Here is a 19,024-nt window from a genome sequence, read left to right on the forward strand (position 1 = left end):
ATTTCTGCAGTTCTATTTTTTTTTTAAATAAAAAAGAGGAAGGAAAAAACAGAGTCTAGAAGGAGAATGCATCAAACATATGTCACATCTGTGTGAGAATAGAAGATTGCTATGAGTTCTTGTAAAGAGACTTATGTACCTATGGGTAAAATGAACAAAAAATACGTTGGTCATCCTTTAATTGCATTCCCAAGTGTTTTTAACTCCAACCAAAGCTGCTGTCTGCAGAAATCCACGCTGGAGCTAGCTGAGCCAAGGCTTCAGTGGCTGACAGGACTTGCTCTTTGATGCGCTCAGGTGGTACAAAGCCAGCTGGCTGCCATTACTCTGTTGCCCTGGGAACCACAATTGAAGTGTACTTCTAAATCTGCACAGGAGGTACTTCTGCACCATTGCCGCAGCAGCTCTCGCTGTGCAAAGTTAAAGTCGCGTAGCAGCTATAGCTGCAGCCCAGCTGGTGCCCATTAATGTTCCCTGTATGACAGGAGCAAGCAGCTAGTCTTAGATGCCTCATTTTTTTTTTGCCACTGACAAAACAGAAGGATTTATCATTCTTATTAATGGAGATGAAACACACTTTGCCTGTTTGAATAGGAGGGAGCTCCAAAGGTATAGCACTTTTGAAAGACAACTTTACCACATTGCTACCTTTTGGTTCTGGCTTGCCATCATTAAGGTCCAAAATGCACCATTTTTTTGAAACCAACAAGTTCAGGGGCCACTGAACTCACTCCCAAAGAAGGGTGTGAAGATAATTTTAAAATACATCACTGCTTGGTTGATAGACAGTATAACTTATACTCAGTAGAAATTCTTAGTATTCATATAGCACTTTCATAATATGAAACCATTTGCAGTAGTCCCTGCAGATCAATACATTCCTTCCCTGTAAATCAGTATATTTTCTCTCACTGCTGAGGCATCAAGATTCTCCAGCTACTCGCTGGTGAGGGAAATGCACTCTTCACACACTTAGGAACACTCTCGCCAATCCTTCATGCATTTCAAGATATGGTGTATATAGAGTATCGGTATTAAAAGCAGATGTCAGGAAGTCCCAATACATGTGCACCAATGGCAGACTATTACAAGTGGTTTCTTTGGATTTCAAATTACACTTGATCCAACAGAAATTGTTCTTCTGGACTCCTCTCCACCCTTTTAGAACTCACATGGCTACATCTAGTGTTAGCTTGGCAATGCAGTGCAGATCCACACATGGATTAGGGTATGTCCTGCAACTACAGTCGTACCTTGGAAGTCAATGGAATCCGTTCCAGAAGTCCGTTCGACTTCCAAAATGTTCAGAACCCAAACTGCAGCTTCTGATTGGCTGCTGGACATTCGGGTTCCAAAAGAACGTTCGCAAACTGGAACACTCACTTCCAGGTTTGCGGCGTTCAGGAGCCAAAACGTCTGAGCTCCAGGGCGTTCAGGATTCAAGGTAAGACTGCACTTGTTTTGGAGCAGAGGCTATATAGGTATAGGTAAAGGTAAAGGTACCCCTGACCGTAAGGTCCAGTCGTGGACGACTCTGGGGCTGCGCGCTCATCTCGCGCTATAGGCCGAGGGAGCAGGCGTTTGTCCGCAGACAGCTTCTGGGTCATGTGGCCAGCATGACTAAGCCGCTTCTGGCGAACCAGAGCAGCACACGGAAACGCTGTTTACCTTCCCGCCGGAGCGGTACCTATTTATCTACTTGCACTTTGATGTGCTTTCGAACTGCTAGGTTGGCAGGAGCTGGGACCAAGCAACGGGAGCTCACCCCAACGCGGGGATTTGAACCGCTGACCTTCCAATCGGCAAGTCCTAGGCTCAGTCGTTTAGACCACAGCACCACCCACGTCCTGTATCAATTGCATCAATTGGCTACTAAATACTGCTTTAAGGTTTAAGGAAGCCCATATAACATTGAGCTACTCTCTGATCCTGTGGAGTTCACTAGTGGGCAACACGAGAGCCCTCTCACAACTACAAAGAGGCAGATCTTACAACGCTAGAAGGATAAATTCCCGCCCACTGTTGTGCCACGGACTGAATACTTTACTGTGCTGTCTGTATTTTGAGGAGCCCAAGCAATTGTGGGCACTCCTTTATTGCAGGTTTTTAGTAGAGGCTTCTTGAACAAGACATGGACATTTGTCATGAATGCTTTGGTTGACATTCCCTGCACTGCAGAAAGTTGGGACTGGATAGCCCTTAGGGGCCCCTTGCAGCTCTACCATTCTGTGATTTTATGATGCCAGACAGAAGAAGGAAAGCTCTCTGTTTGACTAAAGAACCAGGGATCTCTTGATTGGTTCTGATAGGAAATGTCTGTGTGTAAAGGCAACAGGGATGTGGAGAAGGGATGTTTGTGCAAGAGGAACAGGTTGTAATTTTCAATGAGTGCTTCAAGTGGATTATGTTGATGTGGAAAGGAAAGAAGTAACAGAGCATTTTAAATATGATTGGAAATAAACTTTATCTCAATGAACTTATTGTGTAACATGCAGCTCCAAAACTTCTCAAGTCTCCTTGCCAGTGTATGTGGTACGAATCAAAAGTTTGAGAAAAGTGTGTTCATGGTTAAAGTTTAGACAGTTAAGTGTGACTGATCCAGTTAAAAAGAAAATAGTAAAGAATTCATTAAATTATGTGCTTGAATAATGGTCAATTTACTTGAGACCCCAACTTTAGAACTTTAGGACTCTTGTGTTTATATAGCAGAAAGCCTGGAAGCTGGTTCAACATTCAGAGAACACGTAAAGAACATGTGTATCAACTGAGGAAGGGAGAGTTGATTGGGGGGGGGGAGAGAGAATGTATTAATTTTCCATTCTAATTTTCAACCCACATGGTTTGGATTAATTACTTGAGAATTAAATAACTTTGTTTCTAATAAACCTGTCACTGCTAAAATTTGTATGAATAAACCCACGGTGGAAATAAGTTATCCTGATGTAAAAATAACTGCCCATAACTGTAGCAGGTTTTTTTTTTCCTTCCATAATAATTTGCTTTTTGTAGAAATGAACAGGTAATGGAGGTCTCTGAAAACTCTTACCGCTCCTTATAGCAAAATGTTTTCTATTGCATTTGAATGAACAATAAGATTTTCTTTCTCTTTCCTCCCACAGCCAAGTAGGTAAAGGATTTTTTTTTAAAGATATTTATTAAAAGTTTAATAGTTACAGAAAGAAGAAGAAAAAGACAATAAAAAGTTCACAATACATCAAAAATAAAGAGAAAAAAGACAAAAAAAACCAGTGCAGCAAAGCAACAAGAAAAGCAAAAACATTTAAAAAAACACATCCAATATCTCTATACAGTGGTGCCTCGCAAGACGAAATTAATTCGTTCCGCAAGTCTCTTCGTCTTGCGAGTTTTTCGTCTTGCGATGCACGGTTTCCCATAGGAATGCATTGAAAATCAATTAATGCGTTCCTAGGGAAACCGCCTTCAGACCTTCTTCTGAAGGCTGGGGGGGGGGGATAAGGGCTTTTCTTCCCACCCCCAGCATTTTAAAAAACCCCGGGACAGCGGAGGACTTCTCCGCTGTCCGGGCAATCTTAAAATGCTGGCGGGCGGCATTTTAAAATCGCCCCGGGACAGCAGAGGACTTCTCCGCTGTCCGGGGCGATTTAAAAGCCCCTGGGAAGGCAGGCAGGGGGGACAAAGACTTTTGCCCCCCGCCAGCCTTCAGAAGGTGTTCCCGCCCCCCGCCCCGCTTCGGAGCACCGTTCCGAAGCAGGGCAAGGTGTTCCCACCCACCCCCGCCCCGCTTCGGAGCACCGTTCCGAAGCGGGGCGGTGGGGGAAGGTGTTCCCACCCCCCCCCCGCCCCGCTTCGGAGCACCGTTCCGAAGCGGGGCGGTGGGGGAAGGTGTTCCCACCCCCCCGCCCCGCTTCGGAGCACTGTTCCAAAGCCGGGCGGTGGGGGAAGGTGTTCCCACCCCCCCGCCCCGCTTCGGAGCACCGTTACGAAGCGGGGCGGTGGGGGAAGGTGTTCCCACCCCCCGCCCCGCTTCGGAGCACCGTTCCGCAAACCCTTGCTTCAAAAGAGGTCCGGGGGCAGCGCGAAGCGCTTCCCGCTGTCCCCGGACCTGGGGCTGCGGGGAGAAGATCGCTTCTCCCCGCCGCCCCTTGCTTCAAAAGAGAAGACCCGCTGTCCCCGGGGCAAGCTTCGTTTTGCGAAGCAAGCCCATAGGGAAATTCGTCTTGCGAGGCAACTCGAAAACGAAAAAACCTTTCGTTTTGCGAGTTTTTCGTCTCGTGAGGCGTTCGTCTTGCGAGGTACCACTGTATCTCTACCTTTCATTTACTTGTATCATCGACCTCCTCACACCTCCCTTTTTTGTATTCTTGTTCAATTAGCTATTTCAGCAAATCCTTTCCATCTTTCTCAATTTTTGTTCTATAATTTATCTTAACACAATCTGACCTTAAATTTTACACTTTGGCCCATTAACAATCTATTTTTACTTAGTTCTTTATAACATTTCTGCTAAAACCATGTAACCTCATTCCAGCATCCGTAGGTAAAGGAAATTAAGCAGATAACAATAAGTTCTAAATAAACTAGAACGAATAAATTTTCTAACTTTGAAACTTTATATGGTTTATAGCTCACACACACAAAAAAGATCATTGTTTTGGAAAAACCCTTCCCCCATTTGTCATTTTTAACCCCTTCCCATGCTAACTGTTTTCAGGCCCAGAAGCAAATGTTGCTTTCTCTGCAAACTTAGGTGGTCCAGAGATGCATCTCAACCCTCCTGGTGAATAGAAGAATAATGTGTTTATTGCCAGTTTATGGCCTCCCAGATGACAGCAAAGTAGCAACAGACATTTCTTCTCACCTGCATCAAACCAGGACTTGTGGGGTGGCGGGCAAAGGGGGTCTGGAAGAAGGTGACTTGTAAAGACTTTTTCTGGACTACAACTTAAAGTTGAAGCTCCGGGAGATTGAAGGTATTTTTTGGAAGCAACAAGACGTTTTTCAAGACCAAGAGATTTTCATGAATAGCTAGATATAGAATTGGTATTTTGTATTATATGATAGTTTGAATTTTAGTTGGAACTGTAAATTGACGTGTTGAATTGTGTTGTGATGCCCATAAAGGACAAATGTTTCTTCACTTCATGTAATTGTTTGCATGATATCATTTGTATGTTTGGTGTATTGAGAATACCCATAGGAAAATGAAAATCCGTATGTAGGTTTGGCGTATCACTAAAAAGCTATTGCTGAGTATTGTGATTGCTGAAGTTGTAACATATTATTCAAAAATAGGCATGAAGGTTTCCCCATGTTTTTTATGTCTTTGAATGGATCAGATTGAAAATTTTGATAAGATGTTATCATAATCCTTGAAATGGTTATGATCAAAGGGGGACTGATAAGAATTAGAGACCCCAGGTGTATATTTTTCCCCTTCATGGATCACTGCCTTGCCGTGGCGAAGGGGCTTGAAGAACTCAGAGAAGCTATGAACTACGCCAAGCAGGGCACACAAGATGAACAGGTCATAGTGGAGAGTTTGGACCAAACGTGATCCACCTGGAGGAGGAACCGGCAAACCACTCCAGTATCCTTGCCAAGAAAACAACATGGACAAATACAACAGGCATATAAAAGTTATGACGCTGGAAGATGAGCCCCTCAGGTCGGAAGGCGTCCAACATGCTACTGGGGAAGAGCGGAGGGCAAGTACAAGTAGATCCAGAGCTGATGAAGCGGCTGGGCCAAAGCCGAAAGGACGCTCAGTTGCGGATATGCCTGGAAGCGAAAGGAAAGTCCAATGCTGTAAAGAAAAATATTGCATAGGAACCTGGAATGTAAGAACCATGAACCTGGGTAAGTTGGAGGTGGTCAAAAATGAGATGACAAGAATCAATATTGACATCCTGGGCATCAGTGAACTAAAATGGACGGGAATGGGTGAATTCAGTTCGGATGACCATCACATCTACTACTGTGGGCAAGAAACCTGTAAAAGAAATGGAGTGGCCCTCATAGTCAACAAAAGAGTGGCGAAAGCTGTACTGGGATGCAATCTCAAAAATGATAGAATGATCTCGATACGAATCCAAGGCAGACCTTTTAACATCACAGTAATCCAAGTGTATGCACCAACCACTGGTGCTGAAGAAACTGAAATTGACCAATTCTATGAAGACTTACAACACCTTATAGAAGTGACACCAAAGAAGGATGTTCTTCTCATTATAGGGGATTGGAATGCTAAAGTAGGGAGGCAAGAGATAAAAGGAACAACTGGCAAGTTTGGCCTTGGAAATCAAAACGAAGCAGGGCAAAGGCTAATAGAGTTCTGTCAAGAGAACAAGCTGGTCATCACAAACACGCTTTTCCAACAACACAAGAGACGACTCTACACATGGACATCACCAGATGGGCAGCATCGAAATCAGATTGATTATATTCTCTGCAGCCAAAGATGGAGAAGCTCTATACAGTCAGCAAAAACAAGACCTGGAGCTGACTGTGGCTCAGATCATCAGCTTCTTATAGCAAAATTCAAGCTTAAACTGAAGAAAGTAGGAAAAACCACTGGGCCGGTAAGATACAATCTAAGTCAAATCCCTTATGAATACACAGTGGAAGTGAGGAACAGGTTTAAGGATTTAGATTTGGTAGACAGAGTGCCTGAAGAACTATGGATGGAGGCTCGTAACATTGTACAGGAGGCAGCAACGAAAACCATCCCAATGAAAAGGAAATGCAAGAAAGCAAAGTGGCTGTCCAACGAGGCCTTACAAATAGCGGAGGAGAGAAGGCAAGCAAAATGCGAGGGAGATAGTGAAAGATACAGGAAATTGAATGCAGATTTCCAAAGAATAGCAAGGAGAGACAAGAAGGCCTTCTTAAACGAGCAATGCAAAGAAATAGAGGAAAACAACAGAATGGGAAGAACCAGAGATCTGTTCAAGAAAATTGGAGATATGAAAAGAACATTTCGTACAAAGATTACCATAATAAAGGACAAAAGTGGTAAGGACCTAACAGAAGCAGAAGACATCAAGAAGAGGTGGCAAGAATAAACAGAGGAATTATACCAGGAAGATATGGATGTCTCGTACACCCCAGGTAGTGTGGCTGCTGACCTTGAGCCAGACATCCTGGAAAGTGAAGTCAAATGGGCCTTAGAAAGCACTGCAAATAACAAGGCCAGTGGAAGTGATGGTATTCCAGCTGAACTATTTAAAATTTTAAAAGATGATGCTGTTAAGGTGCTACACTCAATATGCCAGCAAATTTGGAAAACTCAGCAGTGGCCAGAAGATTGGAGAAGATCAGTCTACATCCCAATCCCAAAGAAGGGCAGTGCCAAAGAATGCTCCAACTACCGCACAATTGCACTCATTTCACACGCTAGCAAGGTTATGCTTAAAATTCTACAAGGAAGGCTCAAGCAGTATGTGGATCGAGAACTCCCAGAAGTGCAAGCTGGATTTAGAAGAGGCAGAGGAACCAGAGACCAAATTGCAAACATGCGCTGGATTATGGAGAAAGCTAGAGAGTTCCAGAAAGACATCTACTTCTGCTTCATTGACTATGCAAAAGCCTTTGACTGTGTCGACCACAGCAAACTATGGCAAGTTCTTAAAGAATTGGGAGTGCCTGATCACCTCATCTGTCTCCTGAGAAATCTCTATGTGGGACAAGAAGCTACAGTTAGAACTGGATATGGAACAACTGATTGGTTCAAAATTGGGAAAGGAGTACGACAAGGCTGTATTTTGTCTCCCTGCTTATTTAATTTATATGCAGAATACATAATGCGAAAGGCTGGGCTGGATGCATCCCAAGCTGGAATTAAGATTGCTGGAAGAAATATCAACAACCTCAGATATGCAGATGACACAACCTTGATGGCAGAAAGTGAGGAGGAATTAAAGAACCTTTTAATGAGGGTGAAAGAGGAGAGCGCAAAATATGGTCTGAAGCTCAACATCAAAAAAACGAAGATCATGGCCACTGGTCCCATCACCTCCTGGCAAATAGAAGGGGAAGAAATGGAGGTAGTGAGAGATTTTACTTTCTTGGGCTCCATGATCACTGCAGATGGTGACAGCAGCCACGAAATTAAAAGACGCCTGCTTCTTGGGAGAAGGGCAATGACAGGCCTAGACAGCATCTTGAGAAGTAGAGATGTCACCTTGCCAACAAAGGTCCGTATAGTTAAAGCCATGGTTTTCCCAGTAGTGATGTATGGAAGTGAGAGCTGGACCATAAAGAAGGCTGATCGCCGAAGAATTGATGCTTTTGAATTATGGTGCTGGAGAAGACTCTTGAGAGTCCCATGGACTGCAAGAAGATCAAACGCATCCATTCTTAAGGAAATCAGCCCTGAGTGCTCACTGGAAGGACAGATCGTGAAGCTGAGGCTCCAGTACTTTGGCCACCTCATGAGAAGAGAAGACTCCCTGGAGAAGACACTGATGCTGGGAAAGATGGAGGGCACAAGGAGAAGGGGGCGACAGAGGACAAGATGGTTGGATAGTGTTTTCGAGGTTACCAGCATGGGTTTGACCAAACTGCGGGAGGTAGTGGAGGACAGGGGTGCCTGGCGTGTTCTGGTCCATGGGGTCACGAAGAGTCGGACACGACTAAACGACTAAACAACAACAACAACGTGTATATTTTTATTATTTTGACAATGTTTCAACTTTAATTGTATTTAACCTTTTAGAATGTATTAGGTTTGGTTTTTGTGTGTTCTTCCCCCCTCCTACACTGCATTCCATCTACCCTTATCTACCCCTGAAAGTGGTACAAATGGCAGGATATTTAAACTATTCTTGAAACTATCCAAGACCCAGGAAGAGGATTTTACGATGCTCTTCCCTCAGTGAAGGCTAGGTTGCCAGGATAATGCTGGACATCCGAGACCTAAAATGGTCAAATGGTCTAGGCCCATCAGGGCCACTCCAAGGTGATGCGGGGGCAAAAATACCAGTATGGAGCCATGTGTGCTTTACTTCCTGACGTATGTGAAGATGTTTTATGACTCTTTGCTTGCTGTGTTTGAACTATAATGTAAGCTTTTGTTCTGAAGTGCCACGGGGCAGACCTTCTCAACTGGTATACAGTGGTACCTTGGGTTAAGAACTTAATTTGTTCTGGAGGTCCGTTCTTAACCTGAAACTGTTCTTAACCTGAAGCACCACTTTAGCTAATGGGGCCTCCCGCTGCCACCGCTGCGCAATTTCTATTCTCATCCTGGGGTAAAGTTCTTAACCCAAGGTACTATTTTTGGGTTAGAAGAGTCTGTAACCTGAAGCGTCTGCAACCTGAAGCGACTGTAACCCGAGGTACCACTGTACAGTGGTACCCCGCAAGACGAACGCCTCGGAAGACGAAAAACTCGCTAGATGAAGGAGTTTTTCGTTTTCTTAGCCGCTTCGCAAGACGCATTTCCCTATGGGCTTGCTTCGCAAAACAAAGCTTGCCCCGCAAGCTCCGGGGATAGCGGGGAAGCGCAGCGCATCTTCCCCGCTGTCCCCGGACCTCATTTGAAGCAAGGGGCGGCGGGGAGAAGATCGCTTCTCCCCGTTGCCAGCCCCGCAATCTCCGGGGACAGAGGGGAAGGTGCGCGCGCCTTCCCCTCTCTCCCCGGACCCCTTTTGAACCAAGGGGCGGCAATGGGGAGAAGCGATCTTCTCCCGTCCGCCCCTTGCTTCAAAAGAGGGGACAGAGGGGAAGGCACGCGGCGCTTCCCCTCTGTCCCCGGACGCTCTCCATAGGAACGCATTGATTGATTTTCAATGCATTCCTATGGGAAACTGTGCTTCGCAAGACGAAAAACTCGCAAGAAGAAAAAACTTGCGGAACGAATTAATTTCGTCTTGCGAGGCACCACTGTATTGAGTTGAGTGAGCTCTGTCCTATTGCAATAGCTATAATAAATGCTGGGTCCCTCAATCTGGATGCTGGACATGGAAATAGTTTCGCTGGTTCTGTGGTTTATTCAAAAGGTGTTTGTTCGTCACCTGGGTAACGAGCAAGGTGGTGTAGAGGTGAATTCTTACCACAAAGCCACCACGCTAAAATCACTCTACAGTGGTACCTTGGGTTAAGAACTTAATTTGTTCTGGAGGTCCGTTCTTATCCTGAAACTGTTCTTAACCTGAAGCACCACTTTAGCTAATGGGGCCTCCTGCTTCCAACAAAGTATTAAAATATGATAGTCTGTTAAACATTAAAAGCTTCCCTAAAGAGGGCTGCCTTCCAAATGTTATTTCGGTGCCTTCATTTCTTTTTCTTAACATGTAAATAGCATGAGGAGGAGCAGCTTACAATTTATTGTTAGCTTATCTCTCCCCCTCCCCACTTCCCAACTCTCAGAGTGGGGAGTTGTGAGGATGCTGGGTTGGAGGCCACAGCTCAAAGGCACCCCCCAACCTTTACTCATGAGAAGGGCTAGGGGGCAAAATGATGGGATGTGTACTGCTTCTTAAAGGCACCCTAGGAGCCATCAGTCAGCAGCATCCAATCTCACTCACTCACCTTTCACACAACAACTCCGCTTTCCTCCCAGTTTTGGAAATGGGGAGGTGATGAGGAAAACAAATGTGGGGAAATTTCCCATAAACTCCAGGCTAAAAAGGCTCAAACCCAAGATAACAGCCCCTTCCCAGGGAGAGGGTGGTAACAGAGTAAAGCCTTGTATGAGGCTGTGAGTAGTGTCTCTAAACTCGTATTTGCACGGCAACATTTTTGTTGTGGGATCTAGAAAATGAAGTATAGGTTGTTGGATCCCTGTCCCATTTCACATTTTTAGTGTAAACTCACTTCAGAAAAATCCAACAAAGGCTTTAAAGAGACACTTAAAACACAGACGTTTAGTACTGGTTCATCTAATCCAGTCTAAACTCTGTCCTCACCTAAAATATGAAATGTCTCAATGTAAATATACCACTGCACAAACACTTTAGGTTAATAAAATCCAGAGGTGATTTTTGCACTGTTAATAAAAGTAACAGCGGAAATGAAATGATTTGAACAAGTTAATTTTTTTGCTATTTTTCTGCTTTGCTGAATGGTTGGGTTTTTTTGTTTTGCTGCTGCTGCCCTCGCAATGCAGTCTACCAAACAGATACCAATGTCTGATCTTCCATCCCAAAATGTTATTGTCAACAGGCGATCATTAGCTGGCAAGGACTGCATTACAGCATTTGTAGTTTGTTTGTCCGTTTAATTGTTTGTTTAAAAAAAGACCACGATTCATTGATAAGCCCAGGAATTCCCTTCCCCCTTCTCTCCAGCAAAAGAAAGGAGAAACCGCTATATGTGAAACTGCCTTTCTGTGTAGAATTTTTGTTTTTTTTAAAAGCAACGCTAAAATGTGCTCTCTCAGAAAATGCCGAAGCTCTGAACAGACAGGATGTGTTGAATGATGATTTTTGACAGGGGAAAGCGGCATACCCCAAGCCCTCAAAACAGGTTATTTATCATCACATCTTCAAAATCCTCTTAACGGCAGGGCAAAAGCAGACAAAGAGACCATCACCTACAATTATGAGACTTTGCCCTCTGCCGGTTCTTTCCACCATTACATCAAGACAGACTATTGTGTAATGAGACTCTCTATCTCTCCCCCACCCCTTTTCTTTCTCTCTTCCCTCTCCTCTCCTCTCTCTCTCTCTCTCTCTCTCTCTCTCTCACACACACACACACACATATACACACACACACACACACACACACACACACACAAAAACACCACCCATATTGCCGCAAGAGTGCTTTCTAGTCAACTCTTCACTTTTTACATGGGAAGAACTATGCACGGAGCTATTATCGCAGGCACAGATTTGAAGTATTTATGACAGATGCCTTTGAATCATCTTTCGCCTGCACCCTCCCCTGCTTTTCGAGCGAATGAACCTTGACTTGTATGAGCAAGCATGCTCTGCAGCTCCACTGTAGATAAGCCTTCATTTAATCAAACTGAACCCTCACTCACGACCCCCAAACCACCCTCATCAGTGTCAAGGAATGACACTGTCCTCTTTCCCACCGCATTTCCATAAAGCATTAGGAAACCGCTCTTTTAAATCCAAATAAGATGAAGCTGTGAGCACGCTCTCTCTCTCTTCTCCCACCCTCCCCTCTTTCTCCCCCTGCAATATTAAAGCTACAGAATGTATATGCTGAAGCCTTAATGAAATGCGAGACGGCACATCTCTCCTTCTCCTTCTCCCCCCCCCCCCCCGCCAATAAAGTCAGGTAATGCAAATGTGAGATCCCTACAGTATTATTAATTCTGCTACATTGCACATTGAGCCAGTGATGCTGGAGCAGAGAGGTACAAGTTACATATCTATTGTGCCAGCTGATCTCTCTCAGGGACAAAGGCTTTCACCCTGAAGGAGAGGGCAGGTGGCGATGCCAGTCTCTGTGCCCTCCAAGGATTTCCCACAAAAGTAAGAGGTGAAAAAAAGGGGGGGACCAGATTTAATTTCCTACAGCTGTCACACTGATGTGATAAATCGGCATCTCTACAGCTACCAGTGTCAGACCTTATGAAACTGTCCTAGTTATAAAAGTGACAGTATCTTGGCATATAACTGATTTGTTTTAAAAGTGACTTTATTGTGCTATTTATGCCTCTTAGGAATCAAGTGATTTCCCTGCCTCCCATTCTCCCACCCTGGAAAATAAAATAAAAAAAACCAGGCTGTGTGCTATCAAATCTTTCAACAGCACACCAATAGAGTCAAGCTTTTAATCCTGCAGTTGTAAGAAAATGTGTATATAAGTTATGCAAGCCCGAGCAACGTATTCAGTGCAGTCCACAAATGTTTTCATTTTAGGTGGAAAACCATAAACTGGAATCTAGAAGAGGCAATGAGTGAACACAACTCCCCTTTCCATAATTTTGCAGACATATCATGTGCAAAATTGCTTCTTTTCAAAGCTGCTCAGAGCTGACGTTTGGCATTTGCATTGGTTTATTTGTCAGAATGCTACTTCTTAGTCTCACCAAACTGCTGTGATGTCTGTTCTCAGAACACGTGGCATCCTGGATCATGTAAGAAGCAGACTACATAGCCCGGTTTACTTATCCATTACATTTAAATTCATCATAAAAGTAATATTCATTTCAGTTGCATGTTACAACAATAATCTTGCTTCTCTCATTTGGACTTTTTTAAAATATTTGGGCTACTAAGAGCAGCAAGGAACCCTTCAATTCTCAGAAAATATAAAATGTTCTAGAAAAGTTATATTGAGTAGTATAAAAGTTTGCTACGATTCCAGTGTGTGTTCAGACACACTGTTCAGACAATATAAATCTTCTTTCTTTCTTTTTTTAAATCAAAATGTTTCCAGCCAAAAGAATTTCAACTTCAGTAGGAACACAGAAAGCTATATTACAGTGGTACCTCGGTTTACATACGCTTCAGGTTACAGACTCCGCTAACCCAGAAATAGTACCTCGGGTTAAGAACTTTGCTTCAGGATGAAAACAGAAATCGTGCTCTGGTGGCGTGGCAGCAGAGGGAGGCCCCATTAGCTAAAGTGGTGCTTCAGGTTAAGAACAGTTTCAGGTGAAGAACAGACCTCTGCAACGAATTAAGTACTTAACCCGAGGTACCACTGTACTACTAGATCTCAGATCATCCATCCATCTAGCTTTATTCCAGCCTTCCCTAACCTGGTACTTTCCAGATGTGGTTGAGCTCCACTCCCATCACCCTCAGCCATATTGCAACATCTGGCGAGCACCAGATAGGGAAAGCCTGGTCTACTCTGGCTGGCAGGGACTCTCAAGCCAAGATCTTTCCCATCACCTGTTACAGGGTCCTTTTTCACCTATGTGGAGAGAAACACACAGCAGACAGCAATCCTACGAAGATGACTTCTTCTTTTTAAAGACACAAATAGTTTCAGACTAGTTTACATATTTAACCCCCTCTGCCCACAAGGCCAAAATCTTGCGATAACAGAAGATACATAAAATGTGCCCTTTTTCACAATTCATCTCAGTTCCGATTTCTGGAAGCCATTCCTCATAATATCTAATATGCTCAACACGGCTTGAGTAGATCAGTACGGTATTATCTGTGGAATGTTTTCTTCAGTGTTGCTGAGCCCCTTCATTACTTACTACAGGGAAACAGCAGCACCTCCAGGTAGAGGAACGTTGAAAATGAAGAGGAATATTCTGGAGATGCTCAAGAACATCTAAAGAATTGTATGGATCCAAATAATTAACAGAAGACCAGCAGCAGTGAGCTGAGAACTTATCTTGAACCAAAATACTCCACCAAATTTCTTATCCCATGTTGGCCAACTACATATTTTTAAGAGGTGCTTGAGCAGATGTTTCATTTTTCTTCCTCAGCTTCTACCACCTGCATCCTAGAAATGCATACCGCCCCCACCCAAGTTATTGTCCATTACTGAAAATTTGCCACTTCCACCCCTGCTTTCTCCACCAGACTCCTCCGCTCTTGAAGCAGATGAACTCTCTTTCCCACCAATTATGTGTATAGAGATCTCTGGGAAACATCTCCTACAACTGAACACTTGGCAAGGCCTGTGACCTTTCACCTTCCTGCAAGTTTCCATGATGTCTGAAAGCATAGCAGAGTACACAGAATGAAAGTACCAACAGCAAGGATGAAATATCCACTGGGTGGGGAGATGCCTCACTTTTAGTACTGTATCTAATGGTATTTTACGCCTTCCTTTTTCTTCCTTGAAAGTAGATGTGCGGATGGCGATTTGAATCTCTCCAACTTGCCATTCTGATCTCAAAGTTCAATAAAGTTATTGCATTCCAAAAAAATACCCCCAAACCAACCCTTTCAAATGGATTGCCCAATGGCAAAGTTAAAAGAGAGACCTCCCTTAATTCGACAATCTGCGTAAGTAAATTATAATTATGAGCAGACTCATCTCATTTTCGCATTCTCGGTATATTCTAAAGGAATGCTCAACACAGTGTTCTTATTTAAAACTGCTGAAAGGGCGAAATGGGTTTGCAAATACATGCTTCTGGATTTTTTCATCTCCATCTATAGCCTATAAAAGGATTCTGAGGTGAGTGACAATTCAGTAGGACGAAGATAGGTTATAAAGCAGAAGTTTCTGAAATCCCCTGATTCTGTCATTCACACACACACACACACACACACACACACGCCCCTTAACACGCCATGGCAACTCCTTGCCTGCTGATTTGCAACAACTGCCATGCCTTTCTGCTTGAATTTCCATGTGCCTGAAGTCATACCGGTGATGGAAGGGAGAGTTCAGCAGAACGGAGTGGGAAAAAAGCAAGCAAGCAGATGGTAGCAAAGGCAAGCGGGATTAGGGATGCTTGAGGAATTCAATTTCCATGAACTCCAATGTGAACTGACCTGATCTGCGCCTAATGGACTAATGTGCAGATTGGAACCTAATTATCCTTTGGATTTTGCACTTCTCTGCATTTTGTGACCGTGCTCACCTCAAAAAATATAGACAGGTAAAGTATATTTATAAAATGTGTAGAGTGAGATAAAAAAAACCAAGTTTAAATAGATATTGCCATACAGATGTATGTGGGGAGAAATTAAGATTATTTCAGAAATAGGACAGAATTGACTTCTTTGTGAACACATGTGAAATTGAAAGCAGCGCTCACCATTACTTATACCCCATTCCCTGGTCTGTGCAGTCAGTTCCACGGTGAAACTAGACATATATACATGCATACATTTCCACAACACAACAGCCGTAATAATGGTTATATACACATTGCAATTTTGACGCAGAACTGCATCTTAGCCCAAGACATCAGCAGCATTAAATGTGAAGTTACAGAACAGTCTGTAAAGGTCTTACCACAGTTGCATCCCCCCAAAAACAGAAGAGACTAAGGTTACAGATTTGCAGTTTGCCCCCAGGTCTAGCATTCTCAGAGTTCCCAAGTCTTTAACAAAACCTGTGAAAATTAAGTATTGCAGGGTGTGCACTGGTTGTATTTCATCTCTGCTCAGTGCTTTGTCAGCTCTTCATTGTTCTAATTTTGCCAGCTACTCTGGTACCAGGATGATCTACTATCCTTTTTGCTTTTTCACCTTCTCAAAGTGAGAAGATTTATAGCAATTCAAATATAATGATCTAGCAGCCCAGGGCAGCAGGAGACATGGAAAAGGGTCTTCTCATGATATACCCATTGCTGCTCACTCACCATTATGCAGATGTTTTTCTTTGTTGTATATAAGCTGAAAGCTCGCCTCGCTATAGCCACTTTACCCACCTGAAGGTGACTGTCCACCACAGAAGAGACTGCATCACCGCTGTTCGGGGTTTTACAATTAATAAGTTTATTAAATATTTCAGCCACTTTTCCCTTTACAAAGAGCAGCACAGTATACCTTTCCAAGACACTTTAGCATTTTTAAAAGGTATCTCATCTAACTTGGCAATTTACTTCTCTCTCTTGGAACCAGTGTTAGAAACTCAGATATATAAGCTAGGTGCCAAATGCCTCTTTAAACCAAGGTTGCAGTCGCCAAAACAGAATCTCTGGTTGCCATTTTGGGCAAGACGGCTCTTATTTTTCAAATGATGGACTGACTGCAATTAATATAATAATAATAAGAATTTATTATTTGTACACCGCCCATCTGGCTGGGTTTCCCCAGCCACTCGGCAGAGGGCCTTCTTGGTAGTGGTGCCCACCCTGTGAAACGCCTGGTTCCCTGTAGCTTTGCTTCTCGCAATGAGGGAACCGCCAGAACAACTGACACTCAGTTAAACATCTGGCTACTACAGATGACAACCTTGAGCTTGGTTAAGAACTTTGAGAACTTAAAGAAGAAAAGTCACTTGATCCAGGGACTGTCCACATATATATTGGCCAATTTCTACCTCTTTTTCTTAATGGTAACATGGATCATTCATAACATAAGAATATGAGGGTGGGGTAAGACAAACTACAACAATTAACTAAAACGTTGTTCACCAATCCTGCTCAGGCGGCACAGAAAAAGCATTTCGGATCCTGAAATTCATTCCGATTGTGCAGATAAAATATAACTGATAGAATTTTACAGGGATGTAAAAACAGTGTGAAAACTGTCAAGATCCAATGATCCCCAGATCGTAGAGATGCCAGGTGCCATTGACCAGCCATCTCCACTTGGTCACAAGTGGCTAATAGGCAGGTGGAAAATGCATCTGCACCTTGATAATTTTTAACACTGCTTGGAGCCCCTCCGAGCCATCAGACATGTGCACCAAAAGTTAAGTGATCAGAGAGCCACTAAGTTCATTTATCAATTAAAAAATAGGCAGCTAGAATGTAATCCCTCAAACCAACATGAATGCCACTAGAAAAGATCATGTGCATTTCAATACCATATATACACCCTCAGATAAGCATCTTACAGAAGAAAAGGAGAGAAAAAGGAAAGCCTTCAAATTGCACTTACTTTTACTGTAGCAGGTTGCAAGCACACCTTTGTCAGCTGGACTGGCACTTATGTGCCAAATTTCACCAACTTGATGCAGAAGAACATTTTTGTTTATAATGTTATTTTCATCATCAAAATCTATGATGTGAATCTACAAATGCAAGACAAGAACCGTTAGGACTTCATGCATATATTTTTTTCAGAAGAGTGTGAAGCATACATTACAACTGTGTGAAACATACTATCAGTTTCATTTCATAAAAATGGGTGCACAGGAGTCACTGAAAACAACTATCGGTGAAAATGCTGATCAAGAAACCCCTGATCTGTCATGCTATGTCTACAGCTGCAACAGGTAATAAAGGAGACCAGTAATTAGAGTCTCTATAAGGACATACAAAATGCAGCTTGATTTAGTCACTAAATCCCCACTCATTAAAACATACAAACTCCTATTCAAGGTACACAGACTATGGTAAGACCCCATATCTCACAGCAGAATTTGAACAAATGCAACTAATAGCTTTCCATGCTAGACAAGAGGGGAGGAGCCATATAGCATCACTACGAAGTCCTCATGTAGCCTTTTACTACTGAACGTTGGTACTGGGAAGATAAGTCAGGGGTTGCCAATGCAGTGCCTGTAGGCACTAGTATTCTAGCCAGTACCTTCCTGCTCAGATCCTGTTTGCACTGGTTCAGCTTCTCCTAAACTAAAAATGTACCCTTCAACACATGCCCATCTTTCATTGGATAACAGGCCTGGGCACACAACCTCCTTTCTCTTTTGAACAGAGAGGTGCTGTGAGCTTCTGTCAGTGTTTCATCGCAGGTGCCTTGATTTGGGGAGGGGATGTGATGGGACAGCATCCCTGCACCATTTTAAGGTCCTGCCTCTCTTCTGGCATTTTTAGACGTAGCAGCCATCTTGGCTACTGCCACACACTCAAGCAGCTTTTGTGGCCGGTGCCCATGGCACCTACTCAAAATTCAGAAGGCATCCATTGGCCCCCAAAGGTAGGCTACCAAACTAAGATACACTAACATGCCAATATTGTTTGGTATGACTGAGGCAGTGCTCAAACACCTTACCCAACCTTTCTAACTTGAGACCCCTTAACCTGTAGCCTTCCAAATGTCGTTGGATTCTTGCTCCTATCAACCCCAGCCAGCAAGGTCAGGGAAAATGGAAGTCGTACTCCAACAATATCTGAAGGGTCACAGGGCCCCCTATCCCCGTCTTAACTGGAAGACCGTACTTACGAAACCTGAGAGCTGTTGCATGCAACCCTCTCCCCCCCCCAAAAGTCACTCCTTCTGTCTGCTGGGTACTACTCAAGAAATGTTGTAGGAAAGCTGACCTAACAGTGCTGATGCACTAGTGCATGTGAGAAAACTTTCTCCCAACATCTTACAAAGTTATCTAATCGTTCACATGTACTTAGGATGTCTAAGTTCTTCACTTTAGCAGGGATCGGGGTTTTAGCCCATCAGATTGTGGGGAAAGTAGCTTGCTCTGTTGTTGTTTACAGGCGGTGACCATTTTAGGCTCATCCAATTGATGTGTGATCGCTGATGCATCAGTCCTTTTGGACCTGGAAGAG

The 19,024-nt window shown here is 43.5% G+C and overlaps 2 protein-coding genes across 5 annotated transcripts in view; one reads left to right on the forward strand and one right to left on the reverse strand.

The window, feature by feature from the left end:
• The window catches only part of TRAPPC12 (trafficking protein particle complex subunit 12), a 227,915-nt gene that overhangs the window by 147,806 nt on the left and 61,085 nt on the right, over positions 1–19,024 (forward strand). The gene's annotated exons all lie outside the window — the stretch shown is intronic.
• Positions 1–19,024, reverse strand: part of EIPR1 (EARP complex and GARP complex interacting protein 1) — a 66,450-nt gene that overhangs the window by 39,578 nt on the left and 7,848 nt on the right. For all 4 annotated transcript variants that reach the window (XR_014006797.1, XR_014006798.1, XM_081189178.1 and 1 more), the window contains exon 3: positions 17,439–17,571. Coding sequence is in view for 2 of the 4 variants with exons in the window: in XM_081189178.1 (XP_081045304.1) it covers positions 17,439–17,571 (133 nt within the window). In the remaining 2 variants the exon portion in view is untranslated. The remainder of the gene's footprint in view (positions 1–17,438; positions 17,572–19,024) is intronic.

Source organism: Podarcis bocagei (genome assembly GCF_964188305.1).
Source record: "Podarcis bocagei genome assembly, chromosome: 3".
In the NCBI taxonomy this organism is placed as follows: Eukaryota; Metazoa; Chordata; class Lepidosauria; order Squamata; family Lacertidae; genus Podarcis; species Podarcis bocagei.